At 42.8% G+C, this 20,059-nt stretch overlaps 1 protein-coding gene and 1 long non-coding RNA gene across 2 annotated transcripts in view; both read left to right on the top strand.

Moving 5' to 3' along the window:
- Nucleotides 1-290: 290 nt before the first annotated feature.
- Nucleotides 291-20,059, top strand: part of LOC125181329 (uncharacterized) — a 34,987-nt gene continuing 15,218 nt past the window's right edge. The window contains exon 1 of the long non-coding RNA XR_010826509.1: nucleotides 291-328. This is a non-coding gene — a long non-coding RNA (uncharacterized lncRNA). The remainder of the gene's footprint in view (nucleotides 329-20,059) is intronic.
- LOC136786908 (uncharacterized) lies at nucleotides 3,069-6,683 on the top strand. Its single transcript, XM_066982701.1, has 2 exons — nucleotides 3,069-3,361; nucleotides 3,527-6,683. Exon 2 carries the CDS (start codon nucleotides 3,859-3,861, stop codon nucleotides 5,689-5,691), a length of 1,833 nt encoding a protein of 610 aa, XP_066838802.1. The 5' UTR covers nucleotides 3,069-3,361; nucleotides 3,527-3,858; the 3' UTR covers nucleotides 5,692-6,683.

Here is a 20,059-nt window from a genome sequence, read left to right as displayed (position 1 = left end):
ACAGAGTTAATTTTCCCTCATAGTAGCTGGTAGGGTGCTATGTTTTGGATTAGGATGAGAAGAGCGCAGATAACATGCTGATGTTTTAATTGTTGCAGAGCAGTGTTTACACCAGGCCAAGGACTTTTCGGCTTCTCGCTCTGTCCTGCCAGCGAGCAGGCTGGGGGTGCAGCAGGAGCTGGGAGGGGACAGATCCAAGACAGCTGACCCAAACTGGCCAAAGGGGTATTCCATACCATCTGACGTCATGCTAAACAATATATAGGGGTGGCTGGCCGGGGTGGGGGGCCGGCTGCTCGGGGATAGGCTGGGCATCGGTCAGCGGGTGGTGAGCAATTGCATTGTGCATCACTTGTTTTCTTACACATTATTATTATTAATACTATTATCATTATCACTATTATTATTATTATTGTTATTATTATATTCCTGTCTTAATAAACTGTCTCTATCTCAACTCACCGGCTTCACTTTCCCGTTTCTCTCCCCCATCCCAGAGAGGGAGGGGGGAGGGTGAGCGAACGGCTGTGTGGTGTTTAGCTGCCAGCCGGGTTAAACCACAACAGCCCTTTTTTGGCGCCCAACGTGGGGCTCGAAGGGTTGCGATATCGACAAATTTGACCAGAGTGTGTTAAACTAAAATTGGTATAAGTATTGGACCTGCTTAATAGTTGCTAGTCACGATGTTGATTGCCTTAATCTCCAGTCTGCTGTACCTGTATTCCAAATTGAGTTTTATAGTGTGTTACTTTCTGTATGTGCTCCCTGTTGCACTGTTTATCCTTTCCGGGCCCTGGTTTAAGATTGTTATGGTACTGTGCGGTGTAACAATGGCTTATGAAATGATGAAATATCTGGTCACGACTTTAACCTGGTATTTGTACTCAGCACTGACGTCGACTCTATACTTTGGAACCCATATCTCGGAAACTATTAGCAATTACACCTATTGCCTGTTTTCGTTAGGGAGCCAATCTGTGAAGGGGACAGGGGAAGACATGTTTCCCTACCTGTTCACTCTCCCTTTCTCCTTCACCACCACCCTCTTATCCCCCGAGCTAGTTACGGTGTTTCTCCGAGATGTTGAATATCCTTGGGATACTCAGACCAGCCTGCTCTTGTTGTTATGTCTCCTGAATGCGCTTCAGGTTTTGTTGAGGGTTAAACAACTACTTAGGAATCTCATCCGGAGATCTGTCTTGAGGCGGGATAGTTGCGAGTGGCAGGGAGTGTGGGAGGATATGGGCAGGTTTCTAGAGCAGTGGTCACCTCCAGTGTTTTGGACATTCACCCCTGAACAACTGCAAAATCCTAAAAAGCTGGCAGAATGCTTGAAAAAAAGGTGTCATGACTCTGGCAGTTCCAAAGTGACACAAATCACTGTAGCGTGCTGGGGTCTGGCTTGTGCCTATCGAGCTGCAATTGATGCTACTAGCAACCTAGCTCCCGCTCCTGCAGCCATTCCAGCTCCAGCTCCTGCAGCCGCTCCAGCTCCTGCAGCCGCTCCAGCTCCAGCTCCTGCAGCCGCTCCAGCTCCTGCAGCCGCTCCAGCTCCTGCAGCTGCTCCCACTCCTGTGTCTGGGTCAGAGAAACGAGCTGTAGCAGTGCAAGTTGACCCCGCAGAGGGTATTCCAACCCCTGTGGCAGACCCTGTGTCTGGGTTAGAGAAACGAGCTGTAGCAGTGCAAGTTGCCCCTGTAGACAAGGTGAAAAAATGGTATAGAGGCTCAGGTCGTTTAGAACGCAGACAGTCTTCTGCTAAGTCTGGGCATAGTGAAGACGAGGCTGGGCCATCAAAGGTGCAGGAGACTGAAGATGAGGATGGGGATGTCGAAAAATCAACAGTAACTACCCGGACTCTATACCAGCGTGAGCTACGAGATGTGCGAAAAGATTTTGGTCGCTGTATAGGTGAGCAGCTTGTCACCTGGCTGCTCCGGTGCTGGGACACGGGAGCCAATTATGTGGAATTAGAGGGCAAGGAAGCCAGGCGGCTGGGATCCCTTGCTAGGGACGCATGCATTGACAAAGCAATTGGAGATGGAGCACGACCTCGCAGCCTCTGGAGGCGTCTCCTGTCAGCTGTGCAGGAAAGGTATCCCTTCAAGGAAGAACTTGTATGTCTACCAGGCCAATGGACCACCATGGAGAAGGGAATTCAGTACCTGAGGGAATTGGCCGTACGGGAAGTCATTTATAAGGACCTAGACGACGCACAAACATCCGCAGATCCAGATGCAGTCCGGTGTACACCACCCATGTGGTGGAAGTTTGTACGGAGTGCACCATCATCATATGCCAGCTCATTGGCAATACTAGCCTGGAAAGCGGAGGAGAATCCCCCAGTGAATGACGTGGCTAAATTACTCCGGCAGTACGAAGGAAATCTCTCCTCTTCCCTACAGGCCTGTGTCTCAGCTGTGGAGAAACTCTCTGAAGAGGTCCACCAACTTAAAGAGAATTTATCTTCCCCTCCACCTGAACGAACCAGTGTCCACCAGCTAAAAGAGAATGCTTTGGAGAAACTTTCTGAAAAGATCCACCAACTTGAAGAGAGATTATTTTCCTCCCCACCTGTACAAACCAGTGTCTCAGCTATTAGGGGTAAACGTTCATCTATGCAAGGAAGACAATATGGTGGGCACACACACCGCGCCACCCTGTGGTTTTACCTACGTGACCATGGAGAGGACATGAGAAAATGGGATGGAAAATCTACTGCGACCCTAGAGGCACGGGTACGTGAATTGCAAAGGAAAACAATTGGGAAAAAGGAGTTCTCTGAAAAGTTTGCTGCTCCAACTTCCGGCAGGCAGTCCTTTAAGCACAGAAACGAAGATTCTGACCAGGACTAGAGGGGCCCTGCCTCCAGCCAGGGGGAGGAAAGGGACAATCGAGTTTATTGGACTGTGTGGATTCGATGGCCTGGCACGTCAGACGCACAGAAGTATAAGGCTTTGGTAGACACCGGTGCACAATGTACTCTAATGCCATCAAGCTATAAAGGGCCAGAGCCCATCTGTATTTATGGTGTGACGGGGGGATCCCAGAAGAGGATATTTCAAGGACCCAAAAGGGTTCCGCTGGGCTTTTGGCATAGCTGCCTTGGAGACAGAGGACATTAAACAGTTGTCTACCTTGCCTGGTCTCTCAGAGGACCCTTCTGTTGTGGGGTTGCTGAGGGTTGAAGAACAGCAAGTGCCGATCGCTACCACAACTGTGCACCGGCAGCAATATCGCACCAACCGAGACTCCCTGAGTCCCATCCATAAGCTAATTCGTCAACTGGAGAGCCAAGGAGTGATCAGCAAGACTCATTCACCTTTTAATAGTCCCATATGGCCAGTGCGAAAGTCTAATGGTGAGTGGAGACTAACAGTGGACTATCGTGGCCTGAACGAAGTCACGCCACCACTGAGTGCTGCAGTGCCGGACATGCTAGAACTCCAGTATGAACTGGAATCAAAGGCAGCCAAGTGGTATGCCACAATTGATATCGCTAATGCATTTTTCTCCATCCCTCTAGCAGCACAGTGCAGGCCACAGTTTGCTTTCACTTGGAGGGGAGTCCAATATACTTGGAATCGGCTGCCCCAGGGGTGGAAACACAGCCCTACCGTTTGCCATGGACTGATCCAGTCTGCGCTGGAGCAGGGGGAAGCTCCTGAACACCTGCAGTACATCGATGACATCATTGTGTGGGGTGACACTGCAGAGGAAGTTTTCGAGAAAGGGAAGAAAATAGTCCAAATCCTTCTGAAGGCCGGTTTTGCCATAAAACAGAATAAAGTTAAAGGACCTGCACGAGAGATCCAGTTTTTAGGAATAAAATGGCAAGATGGACGTCGTCAAATCCCAATGGATGTGATCAACAAAATATCAGCTATGTCTCCACCAACTAGCAAAAAAGAAACACAAACTTTCCTAGGTGTCGTGGGGTTTTGGAGAATGCATATTCCAAATTACAGTCTGATTGTAAACCCGCTCTACCAAGTAACCCGTAAGAAGAATGCTTTTGAATGGGGCCCTGAGCAACGACAAGCCTTTGAACAAATTAAGCAGGAAATAGTTCATGCAGTAGCCCTCGGGCCAGTCCGAACAGGACCAGATGTAAAGAATGTGCTCTACACCGCAGCCGGGGAGAATGGTCCCACCTGGAGCCTCTGGCAGAAAGAACCTGGGGAAACTCGAGGTCGACCCCTGGGGTTTTGGAGTCGGGGATACAGAGGATCTGAAGCCCGCTATACTCCAACTGAAAAGGAGATATTGGCAGCATATGAAGGAGTTCGATTTGCTTCGGAAGTGGTCGGTACTGAAGCGCAGCTCCTCCTGGCACCCCGACTGCCGGTACTAGGCTGGATGTTCAAAGGAAGGGTCCCCTCTACACATCATGCAACTGATGCTACATGGAGCAAGTGGGTTGCACTGATTACTCAGCGGGCTCGAATAGGAAACCCCAGTCGTCCAGGAATCTTGGAGGTGATTATGGACTGGCCAGAAGGCAAATACTTTGGGATATCATCAGAGGAGGAGGTGGTTCGTGCTGAAGAAGCCCCACTGTACAACAAGCTACCGGAAAGTGAGAAGAAATATGCCCTGTTCACTGACGGGTCCTGTCGTATTGTGGGAAAGCATCGGAGATGGAAAGCTGCTGTATGGAGTCCTACACGACGAGTTGCAGAAGCTGCTGAGGGAGAAGGTGAATCGAGTCAGTTTGCAGAAGCGAAAGCCATTCAGCTGGCTTTAGATATTGCTGAACGAGAAAAGTGGCCAGTTCTCTATCTCTATACTGATTCATGGATGGTAGCAAATGCCCTGTGGGGGTGGTTACAGCAATGGAAGCAGAACAACTGGCAGCGCAGGGGCAAGCCCATCTGGGCTTCGGCATTGTGGCAAGATATTGCTGCCCGGGTAGAGAACCTGGTTGTAAAGGTACGCCATGTAGATGCTCATGTGCCCAAGAATCGGGCTACTGAAGAACATCAAAACAACCAGCAGGTGGATCAGGCTGCTAAGATTGAAGTGGCTCAGGTGGACCTGGACTGGCAACATAAAGGTGAATTATTTATAGCCCGATGGGCCCATGACACCTCAGGCCATCAAGGTAGAGATGCAACCTACAGATGGGCTCGTGATCGAGGGGTGGACCTGACCATGGACACTATAGCACAGGTTATTCATGACTGTGAAACATGTGCTGCAATCAAGCAAGCCAAACGGTCAAAACCTCTTTGGTATGGAGGACGATGGCTGAAATATAAGTATGGAGAGGCCTGGCAGATTGATTACATCACACTCCCTCAAACCCGCAACGGCAAGCGCCACGTACTTACAATGGTGGAAGCAACCACCGGATGGCTGGAAACATATCCTGTGACCCATGCCACCGCCCGGAACACTATCCTGGGCCTTGAAAAGCAAGTCCTATGGCGACATGGCACCCCAGAGAGAATTGAGTCAGACAACGGGACTCATTTCCGAAACAACCTTATAGACACTTGGGCCAAAGAACATGGTATTGAGTGGGTGTATCACATCCCCTATCATGCACCAGCCTCTGGAAAAGTTGAACGATACAATGGACTGTTGAAGACTACACTGAAAGCAATGGGTGCTGGGACATTCAAAAATTGGGATACACATTTGGCAAAGGCCACCTGGTTAGTCAATACCAGGGGATCTGCCAACTGAGCTGGACCTGCCCAATCAAACCTGTTACGCACTGTAGAAGGGGATAAAGTTCCTGTAGTGCACGTAAGAAACATGCTGGGTAAAACAGTCTGGGCTACTCCTGCCTCAGGAAAAGGCAAACCCATTCGTGGAATTGCTTTTGCTCAGGGACCTGGATGCACTTGGTGGGTAATGCAAAAGAATGGGGAGGAATGGAAGAGAGAATATAAATTTATGAAGTCTTAGATCCTGAGATCACCTCTTTCAGATAAAATGGTATATAAATCAGAAGTCAGAAAAGGAAGAAACAGACATAATCTCCAGCTGCAGAGACTGTTTGGATCTCAGTTTTCTCAATAGATTAACAAAAAACAACATCCAAGAGACCAAGAAAATTAAACATGAATGATCAGAGAAAGTAGTTCATACTTTTTCTTAATTTACAGTTTTATGGTGATATTGTGTTGTAAAGCTTACCTGAGAGCTTTCTTAGGCAAATGACACCATGACCTTGCCTAAACCATTAAATGATTCTGGCATGTGCTGGGCAAACAAACAAAACGTAGATAACTGGGGTTACCCACAAATTTGTAGCACATGTAGCAGGTAACAACTGCTTATTAGCTTTAAAATATCAAAAAGATTACCCTGGCATGATGTGACCAATGAAGCCTCAGGTGGCTTTTGCTGACCATCTCATTTTGAAAGAAATAATGAAAATTATAGCATCTTGTGGGGAGCATCCATGCAAAGGACTAAGGCTGTGCTCCAAGTGGAGCCTACAGAGGAGCTGCTCTGCATCAGCAGCTGGGCACCATCTGGGAACCTGTACGGTGATTGGTCAGAAGACTTGCCTTTTCTGTGGTGTCCATCTGTACTGGACTGAGGGGCTGGGGCCTGGGCTGGTGTAAGTGTGTGTATGTGCTCTGCAAAGAGCGTGCAGTCAAGCAGAAACCCTAGAATAGAATTTGCTAGTGAGCTGCTGTACCCATACTGCTTAAAAAATAAATGCTATGTCACTGAGGGTTGTGGTTCTGTCATTGCAACTAAATTACGATATTTTTTTCCCTGACATTTTTTTCCTGAGCTATACAAATCACAGCAGCTGTATCTACATTTTATTCTTAGAGAATCAGAAAAAACACTTACTCATTTGTGAATTCAGATATCTCAGGAATCTGTACTTTTAATCCTTACTGGTACTAATAGGGGATATAGCTGTCACTCAAGTCCTTAACTGACGATGATGTGAAACAAGGAAAATATATTTCTTTAAAATAGCTGTATATAGAGTCATAGTATCATAGAATCACCTAGGTTGGAAAAGCCCTCCAAGGTTATCAAGTTCAACCGTTAACCTAGCACTGCCAAGTCTATCACTATGTCCCTAATCACCACATCTACATGTCTTTTGAATACATCCAAGGATGGTGACTGAACTGCTTCCCTGGGCAGCCTGTTCCATTACTTCACAACCCTTTCAGTGAAGAAATTTTTCCTAATATTCAACCTAAACCTGCCCTGGTTCAACTTGTGGCCATTCCCTCTTGTCCTATCACTAAAGTCATAGAATCAGAATCATAAAGGTTGGAAAAGACCTCCAAGATCATATGGTCCAACCATCCCTCTACCACCAATATTAGCCGCTAAACCATATCCCTAAGCACCATGTCCAACCTTTCCTTAAGCACCCCCAGGGACAGTGACTCCACTTGAGGCCATTGACTTCGCCACTGATTTAGCCATTGAGGCTGTTCCCTCTAGTCCTAATACTAGTTATCTGTGAGAAGAGGCCAACCCCCAGCTCCCCACAACTTCCTTTCAGGTGGTTGTAGAGATCAATAAGGTCTCCCATAAGACTCCTCTTCTCCAGACTAAACAACCCCAGTTCCCTCTGCCACTCCTCATAAGACTTGTGTTCCAGGCCCTCCACCAGCTTCACAGCCCTTTTCTGGACACACTCCAGCACCTCAATGTCGTTCTTGTAGTGAGGATCGCCAAAATGAATACAGTGTTCAAGGTGCAGCCTCAACAGAGCTGAGTACAGAGGGATAGTCACTTCCCCAGTCCTGTTGTCTACACTGTTTCTGATACAAGGCAGGATGCCATTGGCTTTCTTGGCCACCTGAGAACAATGCCCTTTTATATTCAGATGGATATTCACTAATACCTCCAGGTCCCTTTCTGCTGGGTAGATTTCCAGCCACTCTTCCCCCGGCCTGTAGCATTGCATGGTGCTGTTTTGCCCCAAGTGCAGGACCCAACAATTAGCTTTGTTGAACTTCATACTGCTGGCTTCAGCCCATCGACCAAGCCTATCCGGATCTCTCTGTAAATCTTTCCTACCCTCAAACACATCAACACTCCTACCCAACTTGGTGTCATCTGCAAACTTACTGAGGGTGCACTTGATCCCCTTGTCCAGATCACTGATAAAGATATTGAAGAGAACTGGCCGTAGTACTGAGCCCTGGGGGACTCCACTAGTGACCAGCATCCAACTGCATTTAACTCCATTCACCGTGACTCTTTGGGCCTGGCCACCCAACCATTGAAGCATACACCCATCCAAGCCATGTGCAGTCAGTTTCTCCAGAAGAATACTGTGGGAAATGGTATCAAAAGCTTTACTAAAGCATAGGTAGACCACCTCTACAGCCTTTTCCTCGTCCACTATGTGCATCACCTTGTCATAGAAGATCAAGTTAGTCAAACAGGACCTGCCTTTCATAAACGCATGCTGACTGGGCCTGGTCATTTGGTTATCTTGTATGTGCAACCTTATGGCACTCAATATGATCTGCTCCATAACCTTCTCTGGCACCGAGGTCAGACTGACAGGACTGTAGTTCTCTGGGTCCTCCTTCTGGCCATTCTTGTAGAGGGGCATCTAATTTCACAGAATCACAGAATCACAGAATCGAAGGGGTTGGACGGGACCTCGGAAGATCATCGGGTCCAACCCCCCTGGCAAAGCAGGCTCCTTAGAGCAGGCTGCCCAGGTAGGCGTCCAGACGGGCCTTGAATATCTCCAGAGAAGGAGACTCCACAACCTCCCTGGGCAGCCTGTTCCAGTGCTCCGTCACCCTCACCGTTCTTTTGCATGCTGGTACGGAACTTCCTGTGCTCTATCTTGTGGCCATTGCCCCTTGTCCTATCCCCACAAACCACTGAGAAGAGGTTGGCCAAATCCCTCTGTCTCCCACACTTAAGATGCTTGTAAATACTAATAAGATTCCCTCTCAGTCTTCTCTTCTCAAGGCTGAACAGGCCCAGGTCTCTCAGCCTTTCCTCATAGGGAAGATGCTCCAGGCCCCGTATCATCTTTGTGGCCCTCCGCTGGGCTCTTTCCAGGAGTTCCCTGTCTTTTTTGTACCGGGGAGCCCAGACCTGGACACAGTACTCCAGGTGAAGCCTGACCAGGGCGGAGTAAAGGGGGAGGATCACCTCCCTTGACCTGCTGGCCACGTTCCTTTTAATGCACGCCAGGATCCCATTGGCCTTTTTGGCCACAAGGGCACACTGCTGGCTCATGGTCAACCTGTCATCCACCAGGACCCTCAGGTCCTTCTCTGCAGAGCTCCTCTCCAGCAGGTCATCCCCCAGCCTGTACTGATATGTGTGGTTGTTCCTTCCCAGGTGCAGGACTCTACACTTGCTCTTATTAAACCTCATTTGGTTTATTCCTGCCCATCTCTAATTTGCTCTAATTTGCTCACGGCCAATCAACTGAGACCTCCCCAGATAGCCAGGACTGATGATAAATGATGGAAAGTGTTTAGGTAAGCACTTCCACCAGCTCCCTCAATACCCTCAGGTGGATCCCATAGGCTTGTGTATGTCTGAGTTGTTTAGCAGGTGTCTAACTATTTCCTCATGGATAGCTGTTTCCTCAGTGATGGCTTCACACTGTTCCTCATCCCTATCTACCAGCTCAGGGGGCTGGGTAAACATGTATGTGTATATGTATGTGTGCATTTATGCACGTGTGGTTTATGAAAACAAGCCTTTTATTTTTCTCAAGTTGGTCAGTTCCTTTGTTTCATCTCTTAATTGTTTTCCCCATCTGCTCTTTACACCACTTGAGCATCAGTAATTTATGTGGAGATATAAAATCTCAAGCTATTAAAAATTATGTTAGGAACACAAAAGAAAAATCAGCACATGGTTCAATAATCTGTAAATTAACACTGAATAGTATTCTAAAATGATTTTTTGCTTTCTTCATCATGAGGAAACAAGTTTAATAATTTACAGAGTGTACACAAGCTGTTATTAATCAATAAAGCACTCAGAAATATATTGCAACACAAACCATCCTCTTTTAGATATTCAGATCCATCTAGTTCCAGATTGCTTCAGTTAAAACTGAGAAAGCACAGAGAATTACTATACAAGGATTTTTATTTCATGATAGAATGTTTAAACTCAACATTCTGATATAAAACATGGCTAAAACTCAGTCTTACTATATATTAGTATAAATTGCAGTTATTCTATACTGTGGCACCTGCAAATATACATGGTCTTTGGTCTGTATGTGCTGATGTATACAATAATGTAACCCTAATCCGGTTGTGTACAGTAAGTAATCCAGTACTTTAAAAAAAGGTATACTGCCATTGTCAGAAAATGGACACAAGACCCCTGAGAATACTAGGATTTTAAATTTACTGTCACTAGAACCATAGAATGGCTAAGATTGGAAGTAACCTTAAACATCATCTAGTTCCAACCCCCCTGACATGGTCAGGAATGAGATCCACCCAGTAGATCAGGTTGCCCAGGACCTTGTCCAACCTGGTATTGAACAACTCCAGGGATGGGGCATCCACAGATTCTCTGGGCAACCTGTTCCAGTTCCTCACCACCCTCTGAGTGAAGAATTTGCTCCTAACATTCAATCTAAATCTCCCCTCTTTTAGTTTAAAACAATTTCCCCTTGCCCTGTCACTGTCTGCCTGAGCAAAAAGTTTCTCTCCATCGGTTTTATAATCCCCCTTTCAAGTATTGACAAGCTGCACTACAGTCTCCCCAGAGCCTTCTCTTCTTCAGGCTGAACAGCCCCAGCTCTCTCAGCCTTCTGTCCTAGGAGAGGTGCTCCAGCCCTCTGATCAGCTTTCTAGCCCTCCTCTGGCCCCTTTCTAACAGATCAACATCCTTCTTGTGCTGGGGGCCCTAGACCTGGATGCAGCACTCCAAATGGGGGACTCCAAAGAGGACTCCCCCTGCAGAGGGGAACAATCACCTCCCTCAGTCTTCTGGCCACTCCTGATGCAGCTCAGGATGCAGTTGGCCTTCTGGGCTGCAAGTGTGCACTGATGGCTGATGTCAAGCTTTTCATCCACTAGAACTCCCAAGTCTTTCTCTACAGAGCTGCTCTCAGTGTGTTCTCCCAGTCTGTACTCATGTCCGGGATTGCCCCAACTCAGGTGCAGCACCTTGCACTTTGACTTGTTGAACCTCATTAGGTTCATTTGGGCCCACTTCTCAAGCCTGTCCAGGACCCTTTGGATGGCATCCCTTCCTTCTGTTGTATTGACTGCACCACTCAGCTTGGGGTCATCTGCAAACTTGCTGAGGGTGCACTCGATCCCACTGCTGATATCATTGATAAAGAATTAAACAGTACCAGTTCCAGGACAGACCCCTTAGGGACACCACTTGTCACTGGCCTCCACCTGGACATAGAGTAACTGACCACCACTCTCTGGATGTGACCTTCAAGCCAATTCCTTATCCACTGAATGGTCCACCCATCGAATCCATCTCTCTCCAGTTTAGTGATCAGGATGTCATGTGGGACCATGTCTAAGGCCTTACAGAAGTCCAGATAGATGACATTGGTCACTCTTCCATTGTTGACTGATGCAGTGACTCCATCATAGAAGGCCACCAGATTGGTCAGGCATGATTTGCCCTTGGTGAAACCATGCTGGCTGTCCTTGTCTTTCACACACCCTGACATTGCTTCCAGAAGGATCTTTTATGTGATCTTCCCAGGCACAGAGGTGAGGCTCACCAGTCTGTATTTCCCCGGGTCCTCTTTTCTACCTTTTTTAAAGATGGGAGTGATGTTTCCCTTTTTCCAGTCACCAAGAACTTCACCTCACTGCTAGGACTTTTCAAATATGCTGGAGAGGCTTGGCAACTACATCAGCCAATTCCTTCAGGATCCTGGGTATTACATGTCATTGGGCCCTACAGAAGAGTACCTGTTCAGTTTCATCAGGTGGTCTGGAATCTGCTCTCTGCTTACAGTGGGAGGGACTTTGCTGCCCCAGCCCTCATCTTCTTGTTCAGGGAAACAAGAGACGTGGGAAGCCTGACTGAAGACTGGGGCAAAGAAGTTGTTGCATACCTCAGTCTTCTCCAAGTCTGTTGTTACCAGTTCACCCTTCTTATCCATCAGAGAAGGACACTCTCCTTGGCCTTTCTTTTTTGAGCAATGTACCTATAGAATCACTTTATATTTTTTGCATCCCTTATGAAGATCAGTTCCATCTGTGCCATGGTTTTCTTGCATGCACTACCTATACATGATTACATTAATAATTTCGAAACCACCTTTCTGTAAATATTTATTTTACATTTGCATAGCATATGGTATGTTTTAATGATAGTTAACAGGTAGATCATAAACAGTTACTTGGAAGCAAACCATACAACAACATCACAAGACAAATGATGCAATTTTCCCAGTATTTTTCTTGGTTTTGTCCGTCCGTCCGTCCGTCCTTCCTTCCTTTGTTGCAATTTTACAGTCAACATGTAGAAAGCTCTTTGAGCTGTCCACTCACAATGTCAATAATTACATAACATCTAGGAGGCTTAATGTTTGTTAATTCTTATCAGAATCATGAAAAATAATAATAATAATAATAATAATCAAATGCTTTCCTAAATCTTGGGAAGGACCACCATCAGCTTGTAAGATCATGTGCGAATTTCTGCCTTTTATTCCTGTTAATGCATGTCCTAAAGAATCACAATACAATCTGCACAATAATGGATGAAGTGTCTCCTCACTTTTCCATTTACTTTCCCAATGTCTTCAGTATTGACATAAATGAATATCTAGAGAGAGAATAAAGAGTCACAACCAGTTCCATTATGTGGGAGTGGGTGCAATAGGGCATGGAAATGATGAAACATTATCTTCCAGCATAGATAAATGAAAAGTATAAAAACTGGTATTTCAGAAAAAAATAAAAAATAAAAATTATAATACTAAGATTAGCAAAACAATCTTTCTTAATAAACATGGGGAAAACACCTGTCTTCTCCAAATCCACAGAAGCACTATATATACAGTCAGGTTTTTGTTTTTCCTTTCATGGGCTACAATAGTTATTCATGATTCCTTATCCTATTTAATTTACAAAAGTCTAGTCTTATGGGAATAATAATAGACACAAGAGTACATGTAAAATATTGAAAGGACACAAACATATAAAGGAATGTAATTTTCTTTGTTAAAACAGTGTACAGAAGGTGCATATAGGTGTTTATATGACATAAACATTGCTAACCCTCTTACTAGCAGAGCAAGAATGATTTTATCATAATGCAAATACTAGGCTTCCAAAACAAAAATGTTACTGCCAAACGAGGAAAAAAGAACCATTAAAAAATACTACTAATAATGGTGTCAGTTTAGGACAATCAAAATGGTTTCATTTAATTAAGTATTTCTATCTCAAATTTTGTATTATAATTACCTTAGAATTATCTTTGAACGACAATTTATTTGAAACTGTTTTGTTTGCGGAAATGTAATCTTTTGACGGTACTATAAGGTTTTTCAATCATATTCTACAATCTGATACCAAAAGACATCACAAATACTTTCTCTAGAAATCAATGTTTTGCAAACCAGATTTTTTCAGCAAAGTCCATCATGTTTCCCATCAGTTTTACTACATGCAAGTACTGCAACATATAGCATTTGTTTAATTGAATCAAAAAAAAGTAGGGTTTGGTATTTTTTATTCCTTTGTGTGATATAACCATTGTATAATCCCTCCAGTGAATAATTTGGTAGTGAAATAAAACAGCAATTCACACTCAGTTTACAGTCTAGAGCTATTGGGAGCTCCACTGCCTTAGCTCAGTGAAGGAGCTTCTCATTTCCACTAGCTGCTTGTTTCCAGATCTTGAGACTCTGATATAACTACCGTCACTATATTTTTAACCCTGTGTTACACAAAAGTGACTCAGGACTTCTATGGCTGAAAAGGAAACAAAGTTTTTTACTAAAGTTTAGTCACAATCATGAGAACCCTACTCCATTAAGGGAATGGGAGGGAGAGAGTACCCCCAATTAAAATTTGCAGTAGCTCATACGCAATTTCCAACAAAATGCTACGCAAACACATTCAGTTATATTAATACATCAGTCCTAATTCTGAAAATTACCTTCTCTCATTTCCATGCACAGCAGAGCTCCTGGTGTGGGACAGGTGCAGGCTTTAGTTTGGCTCTAGTCTTGTGTTTGTATCTCCAAGACTTTGCTCTTCTCCAAATCTGAAGTTATCTCAGAACAGGATTTTTGGTGTTTTTGTCACATAGTGGTTTGTTGCTCCTAGTATATCTTGGGAAGTACTTATACACTACAGCTCTGGGCAGAGAAAAATAAAGCAGTACCTAACTTCTAGGAAGAACAGTTAACCCTTTCCTCATATGCTGGCTGGGGACTGAACCATGTAGAAGGTGAACATGCAAACGTGTTTTTGTTTGTTTGTTTGTTTGTTTGTTTGTTTGTTTAGTTCTCCAAACTTCCAAACTGAGAACAGGAAATAAAATAGAAAGCAAGTAATGACATTAAAATGTACATGCAAACACACGGGCTGAGGCTTGATAATTGAAAGAGAACCTTGAATTAGTTGATTTGCGTGTGTGTAGGCAGAATCATAAAGATATATAAAAGTTGAGTCTTTCAGCAAGGGGATTTTTACAACAATAGCCTGAAAAAAAATGGAATAAATTTCTCTTTGGAGGACAGACTTACCCTTCTCAAGGCTTATTTCACAGGCTTTTCATATGTCTGCAACTTTTAACTGCCTATTCACATACTGAATTTAAGATCTAAAGAATGGTTTATACATCTTTACATCCAGCTAAAACAACTGTGGATTTATTATTATAATCATATTGAATTACAAAAATTTTGATGGGGAAAAAGTATGACTTTTAAAAGTTCAAGATATTTGCACTGGCATAAAATAAATGGAAAATTCATGAATATTTATAAATGCATGTTTTGACAGAAAATGACAGCTGAAACCCTTGCAGAAGGACCATATCTTTTTCACACTTCAAGCAGAATTTGTTTTTAAACTCATTTTTTTCCTTTTTTTTTTTTTAAACATATATGCAAAATCATCTGTATGCATAAAATAGGAAGAAATGTAAATTCAAACTGAAACTCAAAATCACTTTTACCAATTCAAATCTGTCAAACTGTAGATTTTTCAAAGTTTTAAGTATTCTTACCAGGCTCATGAGAACATTGTGGAATTTAAGTCAAAATACTATTAAGTTTCTTTAGAGGACTCTACAGTTATGCATTTCTAAACTCTACCTGTCATTTCTCCCATTATGCTACTGATGCTACTGATATAGTGCATAAAATAAACGTTTGCTCATATTGTTTAAGTTCTTCTATTGCATCCATGGTCTTTCAGCTGTAGTTTGGTCTTGTAGTTTGTAGTTGTTGTGGTCTATCTTCACAAGATGAAGCTGGTTTGCAGAGCTTGACACTGCCCAAAGAGAAGGGCCCCACTCTCTCATCATCGTTCTCTTCCTTGATTTTGGTTTCACTGTATTCCTAGAGTCACTTTTGGCTCTTGTGGGGTACTGGTGTGTGTTGATTTGATTGCAGTCCTTGCAGAAATCTACCCTAGCCAAAAATAGAAACAAAAATGTATAGAAAAAAAATAGACAAATAGAAAAAAATATAAAACCAGTTTTCATGGGTTAGTGGGGTGCATTTACTCATACAGTGAGACAGCACAAGGGAGACCACAGATGGAAAAAAAACAAACAAACAAAAGAAAACAAACAAACAACAACCACAGAACTGTAAAGAAAAACAAACAAACAAACAAAGAAACAAACAAAACTGTAAAGTTAGAAAGAAAAGCAAGGAGAGTTAATATAATTTCTTATTTGGGAAGCACAAAACCATTAGATTGGTTGAGTTCTTCATGGAACTGCACCCTCTTCACTATTCCTCCAAGACTTAGCATCTGCGAAAGATCTTGTACCTTATATTCTGAGCTCATGGTTTTCAGAAGTTTGTCAAACAATTATTCATCTCTTACAGAGTAGAAAACCATGTGATAACAGCGTTTCAGAAGTCTTTTTCTAATGGATAGTAGTGACTCAGCTCTTCCTAACTCTTTTCTTAGGGAGACTTTTATGAATAAAGAACATCTGATAAGATCAAGTGAATAGGGAGATACTGAACTGAAGTGCTGGTACAAATTCTGTGCTACCAAGATGGAGTGAGTATGAGGCATAACTGTAACTGATGTGTCCATTGAGTTACTCTTAATCTTTTATGACAAGCATTAAAACACTCACTTGATCAAATACCTGATTTATGTAAAGACATTCCATATTTTAAATTTTGGCAAAACATTTAAATCTACAAAATAGCTTTTGTAAAAACAAAACAAACAAAAAACAAACAAACAAACAAACAAAAACCATAGCAAACTTTTTATATTGGGTTTATGTGACAAGGTTTTGGCAGCAGGGGGGCTGCAGGGGTGGCCTCTATGAAAAGAGTCTAGGAGCTGCCCCAAGATAGAGAAGAGCTGGTTCCAGTCTGCTTCAAAAACGACTTGCTTCTGGCCAAAGCTGAACCAGTGAGTGACACTGGTCGAGCCTTTGGGAGACCATTTTTAAGAAAGGAAAAATCTGCTTTGCAACAGCAGCTGGGTTGAGAAAATGTAGAGTGAAACAACCCTGCAGATACCAAGATCAGTGAAGAAGGAATAGCAGGAGGTGCTCCAGGTGCTGGAGCAGAAGTTCCCCTAAAGCCAGTGAAGAGGATCATCATGGAGCAGGATGTCCTCTTGCAGCCCATGGTGTAACACACTGGAGCAGATATCCACAGTTTCACAGAAAATAAAATAAATGTTCCAATGATTTTTTATGGGGAAACTGCTGTAGAAAGTGCTGCTTACCTGAGAGAGTAGGAAGTGAATTGTCACAACTATGTTCACTACACATTTCAGTTAAGTTATCCATTCTTTTAATTTTATCTGTATCTCATATAAATATGAGCTAGTAGTTCACAGGAATGGGAGCACAGCGTTTGATTTATTTTGGACGTCTCTGTATTGACTAAAGAAGTATAAGATATCTGGATCACATGTACATAGCTGCAGTACAGATATGTACATTTGGCTGCATAAATCTAGCCCATTGTTTTCCTATGCTCACAGAGCTGAAGGCCTGAAGGCAATTAGGTTACCTAGGCTGACGTGTCTATATGTACTTGTGTTCTTCATATTTCCACCACGACAAACACTACTAGGGTTACATACGAATCATTGCTGGTCTCCCTGTGCTCTGTTGTGTGTGTGTGTCTGTGTAGTTCTTGTGTGTGTGTGTGGTTTTTTTTGTTCGTTTTGTTTTGTTTTTTTTTTGTTTTGATTTGGTTTGGTTTTTGTTTTTTAGCTTTTGGCTTTTGGTTTTTGTTTAGTTTTAGTTGTTGCTTTTTGCTTCTCTCTTCCTTCCTTCCTTCCTTCCTTCCTTCCTTCCTTCCTTCCTTCCTTCCTTCCTTCCTTCCTTCCTTCCTTCCTTCCTTCCTTCCTTCCTTCCTTCCTTCCTTCCTTCCTTCCTTCCTTCCTTCCTTCCTTCCTTCCTTTTCCTTCCTTCCTTCCTTCCTTCCTTCCTTCCTTCCTTCCTTCCTTCCTTCCTTCCTTCCTTCCTTCCTTCCTTCCTTCCTTCCTTCCTTCCTTCCTTCCTTCCTTCCTTCCTTCCTTTTCCTTCCTTCCTTCCTTCCTTCCTTCCTTCCTTCCTTCCTTCCTTTTCCTTCCTTCCTTCCTTCCTTCCTTCCTTCCTTCCTTCCTTCCTTCCTTCCTTCCTTCCTTCCTTCCTTCCTTCCTTCCTTCCTTCCTTCCCTCCTTCCTTCCTTCCTTCCTTTTCCTTCCTTCCTTCCTTCCTTCCTTCCTTCCTTCCTTCCTTCCTTCCTTCCTTCCTTCCTTCCTTCCTTCCTTCCTTCCTTCCTTCCTTCCTTCCTTCCTTCCTTCCTTCCTTCCTTCCTTCCTTCCTTCCTTCCTTCCCTCCCTCCCTCCCTCCCTCCCTCCCTCCCACCTTCCCTCCTTCCCTCCTTCCCTCCTTCCCTCCTTCAAGATGAACTTGAAGTTCATCTTTTCCATGAGGAGGATTTAGTTTGTGTTTGGAGAAAAGTAGCTGAGGCAACAGAAAAACTCCTTTGCTTCATTTCTACTTTAGCTGCATATCAGGTAAAATACAAAGCCTCAAAGGCATTATATTTCCTATTTCCCACTTTTAAAACTTTTTTTTTCTGCTTGTATTTTTCACACAATGAAAGAAAACATTATTTTTCTTATCATTCTGTTAAGCAGGTGGCAGCAAGATAATTATTTTCTCTCTATAGGTACTGACATTTCATCAGCAAGAAAATTTCATATAAGGAAAGAAATAGGTAGCATATGATTTAGTGTTTGTGAGAATCAGTGGATTTTTGAATCAGGTACGTAGTTCATTCCAGAAATCTTTTAAAGATGTGAAGTGATGCAGGTGCAGAATACTGGCTATTTTTAGAATCTGCTAGTGTGAAAGAATATTTGAAATGTTAAATTTACATAGAGACACCGGGAATCAAATAAACAACTAGTTATTAGCCCTGATTTTTGAAGAAAAAAAAAAAAAAAAAGATTGCACATACAGTAGACTTATAGCATTTGTCAGCTTCAAGATCCTAAAACCATTTTTCCAACCATTATTGTTAGCTTTCATGGTATTTAAATATAGTGAAATGTGTTTATGTATTTACCACATAATGAAATTTCAGTTGATGATAAAAATAAAAACCTTACAAATAAATGCAGTCTCTAATGCTAAGAAGTGAACATTAGAATAGCAATTTTCCATAAGTATTTGAGAAAAATATGCATAAACCCAATGTCATTAATGAACTGCCTTATATTGTTTTTTGGTTTTGTTTTGTTTTGTTTTGTTTGTTTTGCTTTGTTATATATATATATATTTAAGTGCTTCTAATAATAAAAGCATATACAATGGAAATGGTACCAAAAAAAAAAAAAAAAAAAGGACACTGGAAAACATTGAACTATTTTATCCTACTTCCTGCTTTTTAGCTTGCCAAACTTTGGCTGTTAAGGGTTTAGACTGAGCTCCTGATCTAAGTGCTGTCTGTAAACAAGAGCGAGGAACCTTCCATAGGCAAATTATTCCACCTGAGCATGGATAGCTAAGGTAGACAGTATGTAATACTCGCAGATAAGAACAAGTTCACTTTGAAGGAATCTATCTACATTTTCTGACTGCTCTGAAAGGCTGGACCTCCACCCTAGACTTTTACTCAAATGGAACTCAGTCAGATGAGTTAAATATCTCATTTTTTTATTGCAGTTAAGATCAGGCAACAGCTTAATCTAGAACATGCTTACACGACAATGATTCTGCTTGTGTGTCCTAACCTGTTGCCTTTCTGCTCTTTGTCAAGATACTGTTGTCAGAACTGAAGCTCTTTATTTTAGTCTTACCAAGACCTCCTTTTTCCTATAATTCATTGCTAGATCTTTTGATAAGATATTCTTTCAGGTAATAAATCCAGTTTTGTACTGCAGAGTCTATATTGCACATATTATATTGCATTAGGAGCTACTGAAAGAGTAATTGTTCTCTATGTCTAAATGAATCAGGTCTTTGTAAAAAACAAATCTGTATTAAGTTATATAGCCAGAAGCAAAAATAAAGATTAATACAGCTCATAAACACCTCTTTTTCACAACTCTCTAGGCCTAAAGTGATTAAGAATTGATCATATAGCAAACAGAATGGAGACAGCTTCAAGGCCTGCCATAGAACTGGAATGTAGTAAATGAAAATGGTGACAAATATGCAGTTAGATTAAAACTACTGTATCCATGTGAAAATGTCACATACTCTAATAGTTAGAGTTAAATCTTAAAAAGCTCCCTCAAAATATTGGAAGCCAAGAAATAAAACAGAAAGGGAAATATCTTCAGCTCTTCTCTGAAACTCTTTTACTGGATTCAATCAACATTCCTTCTTAATCAAGTAATTGATTTTACAGCATTTATTAAAGTTATGAAACCCAAGACATTTTCAATAAAAAGCCTGTGTACATGTAAGTAGCTAT

Source organism: Anser cygnoides, chromosome 1, assembly GCF_040182565.1.
Source record: "Anser cygnoides isolate HZ-2024a breed goose chromosome 1, Taihu_goose_T2T_genome, whole genome shotgun sequence".
In the NCBI taxonomy this organism is placed as follows: domain Eukaryota; kingdom Metazoa; phylum Chordata; class Aves; order Anseriformes; family Anatidae; genus Anser; species Anser cygnoides.
Note: the sequence above shows the minus strand (reverse complement) of the source record. Positions and strands in the feature narration are given on the sequence as shown.

Coding starts and splice junctions, on each gene's coding strand:
- LOC136786908 (XM_066982701.1), top strand. CDS start 3,859: ATGGATGTGATCAACAAAATATCAGCTATGTCTCCACCAACTAGCAAA.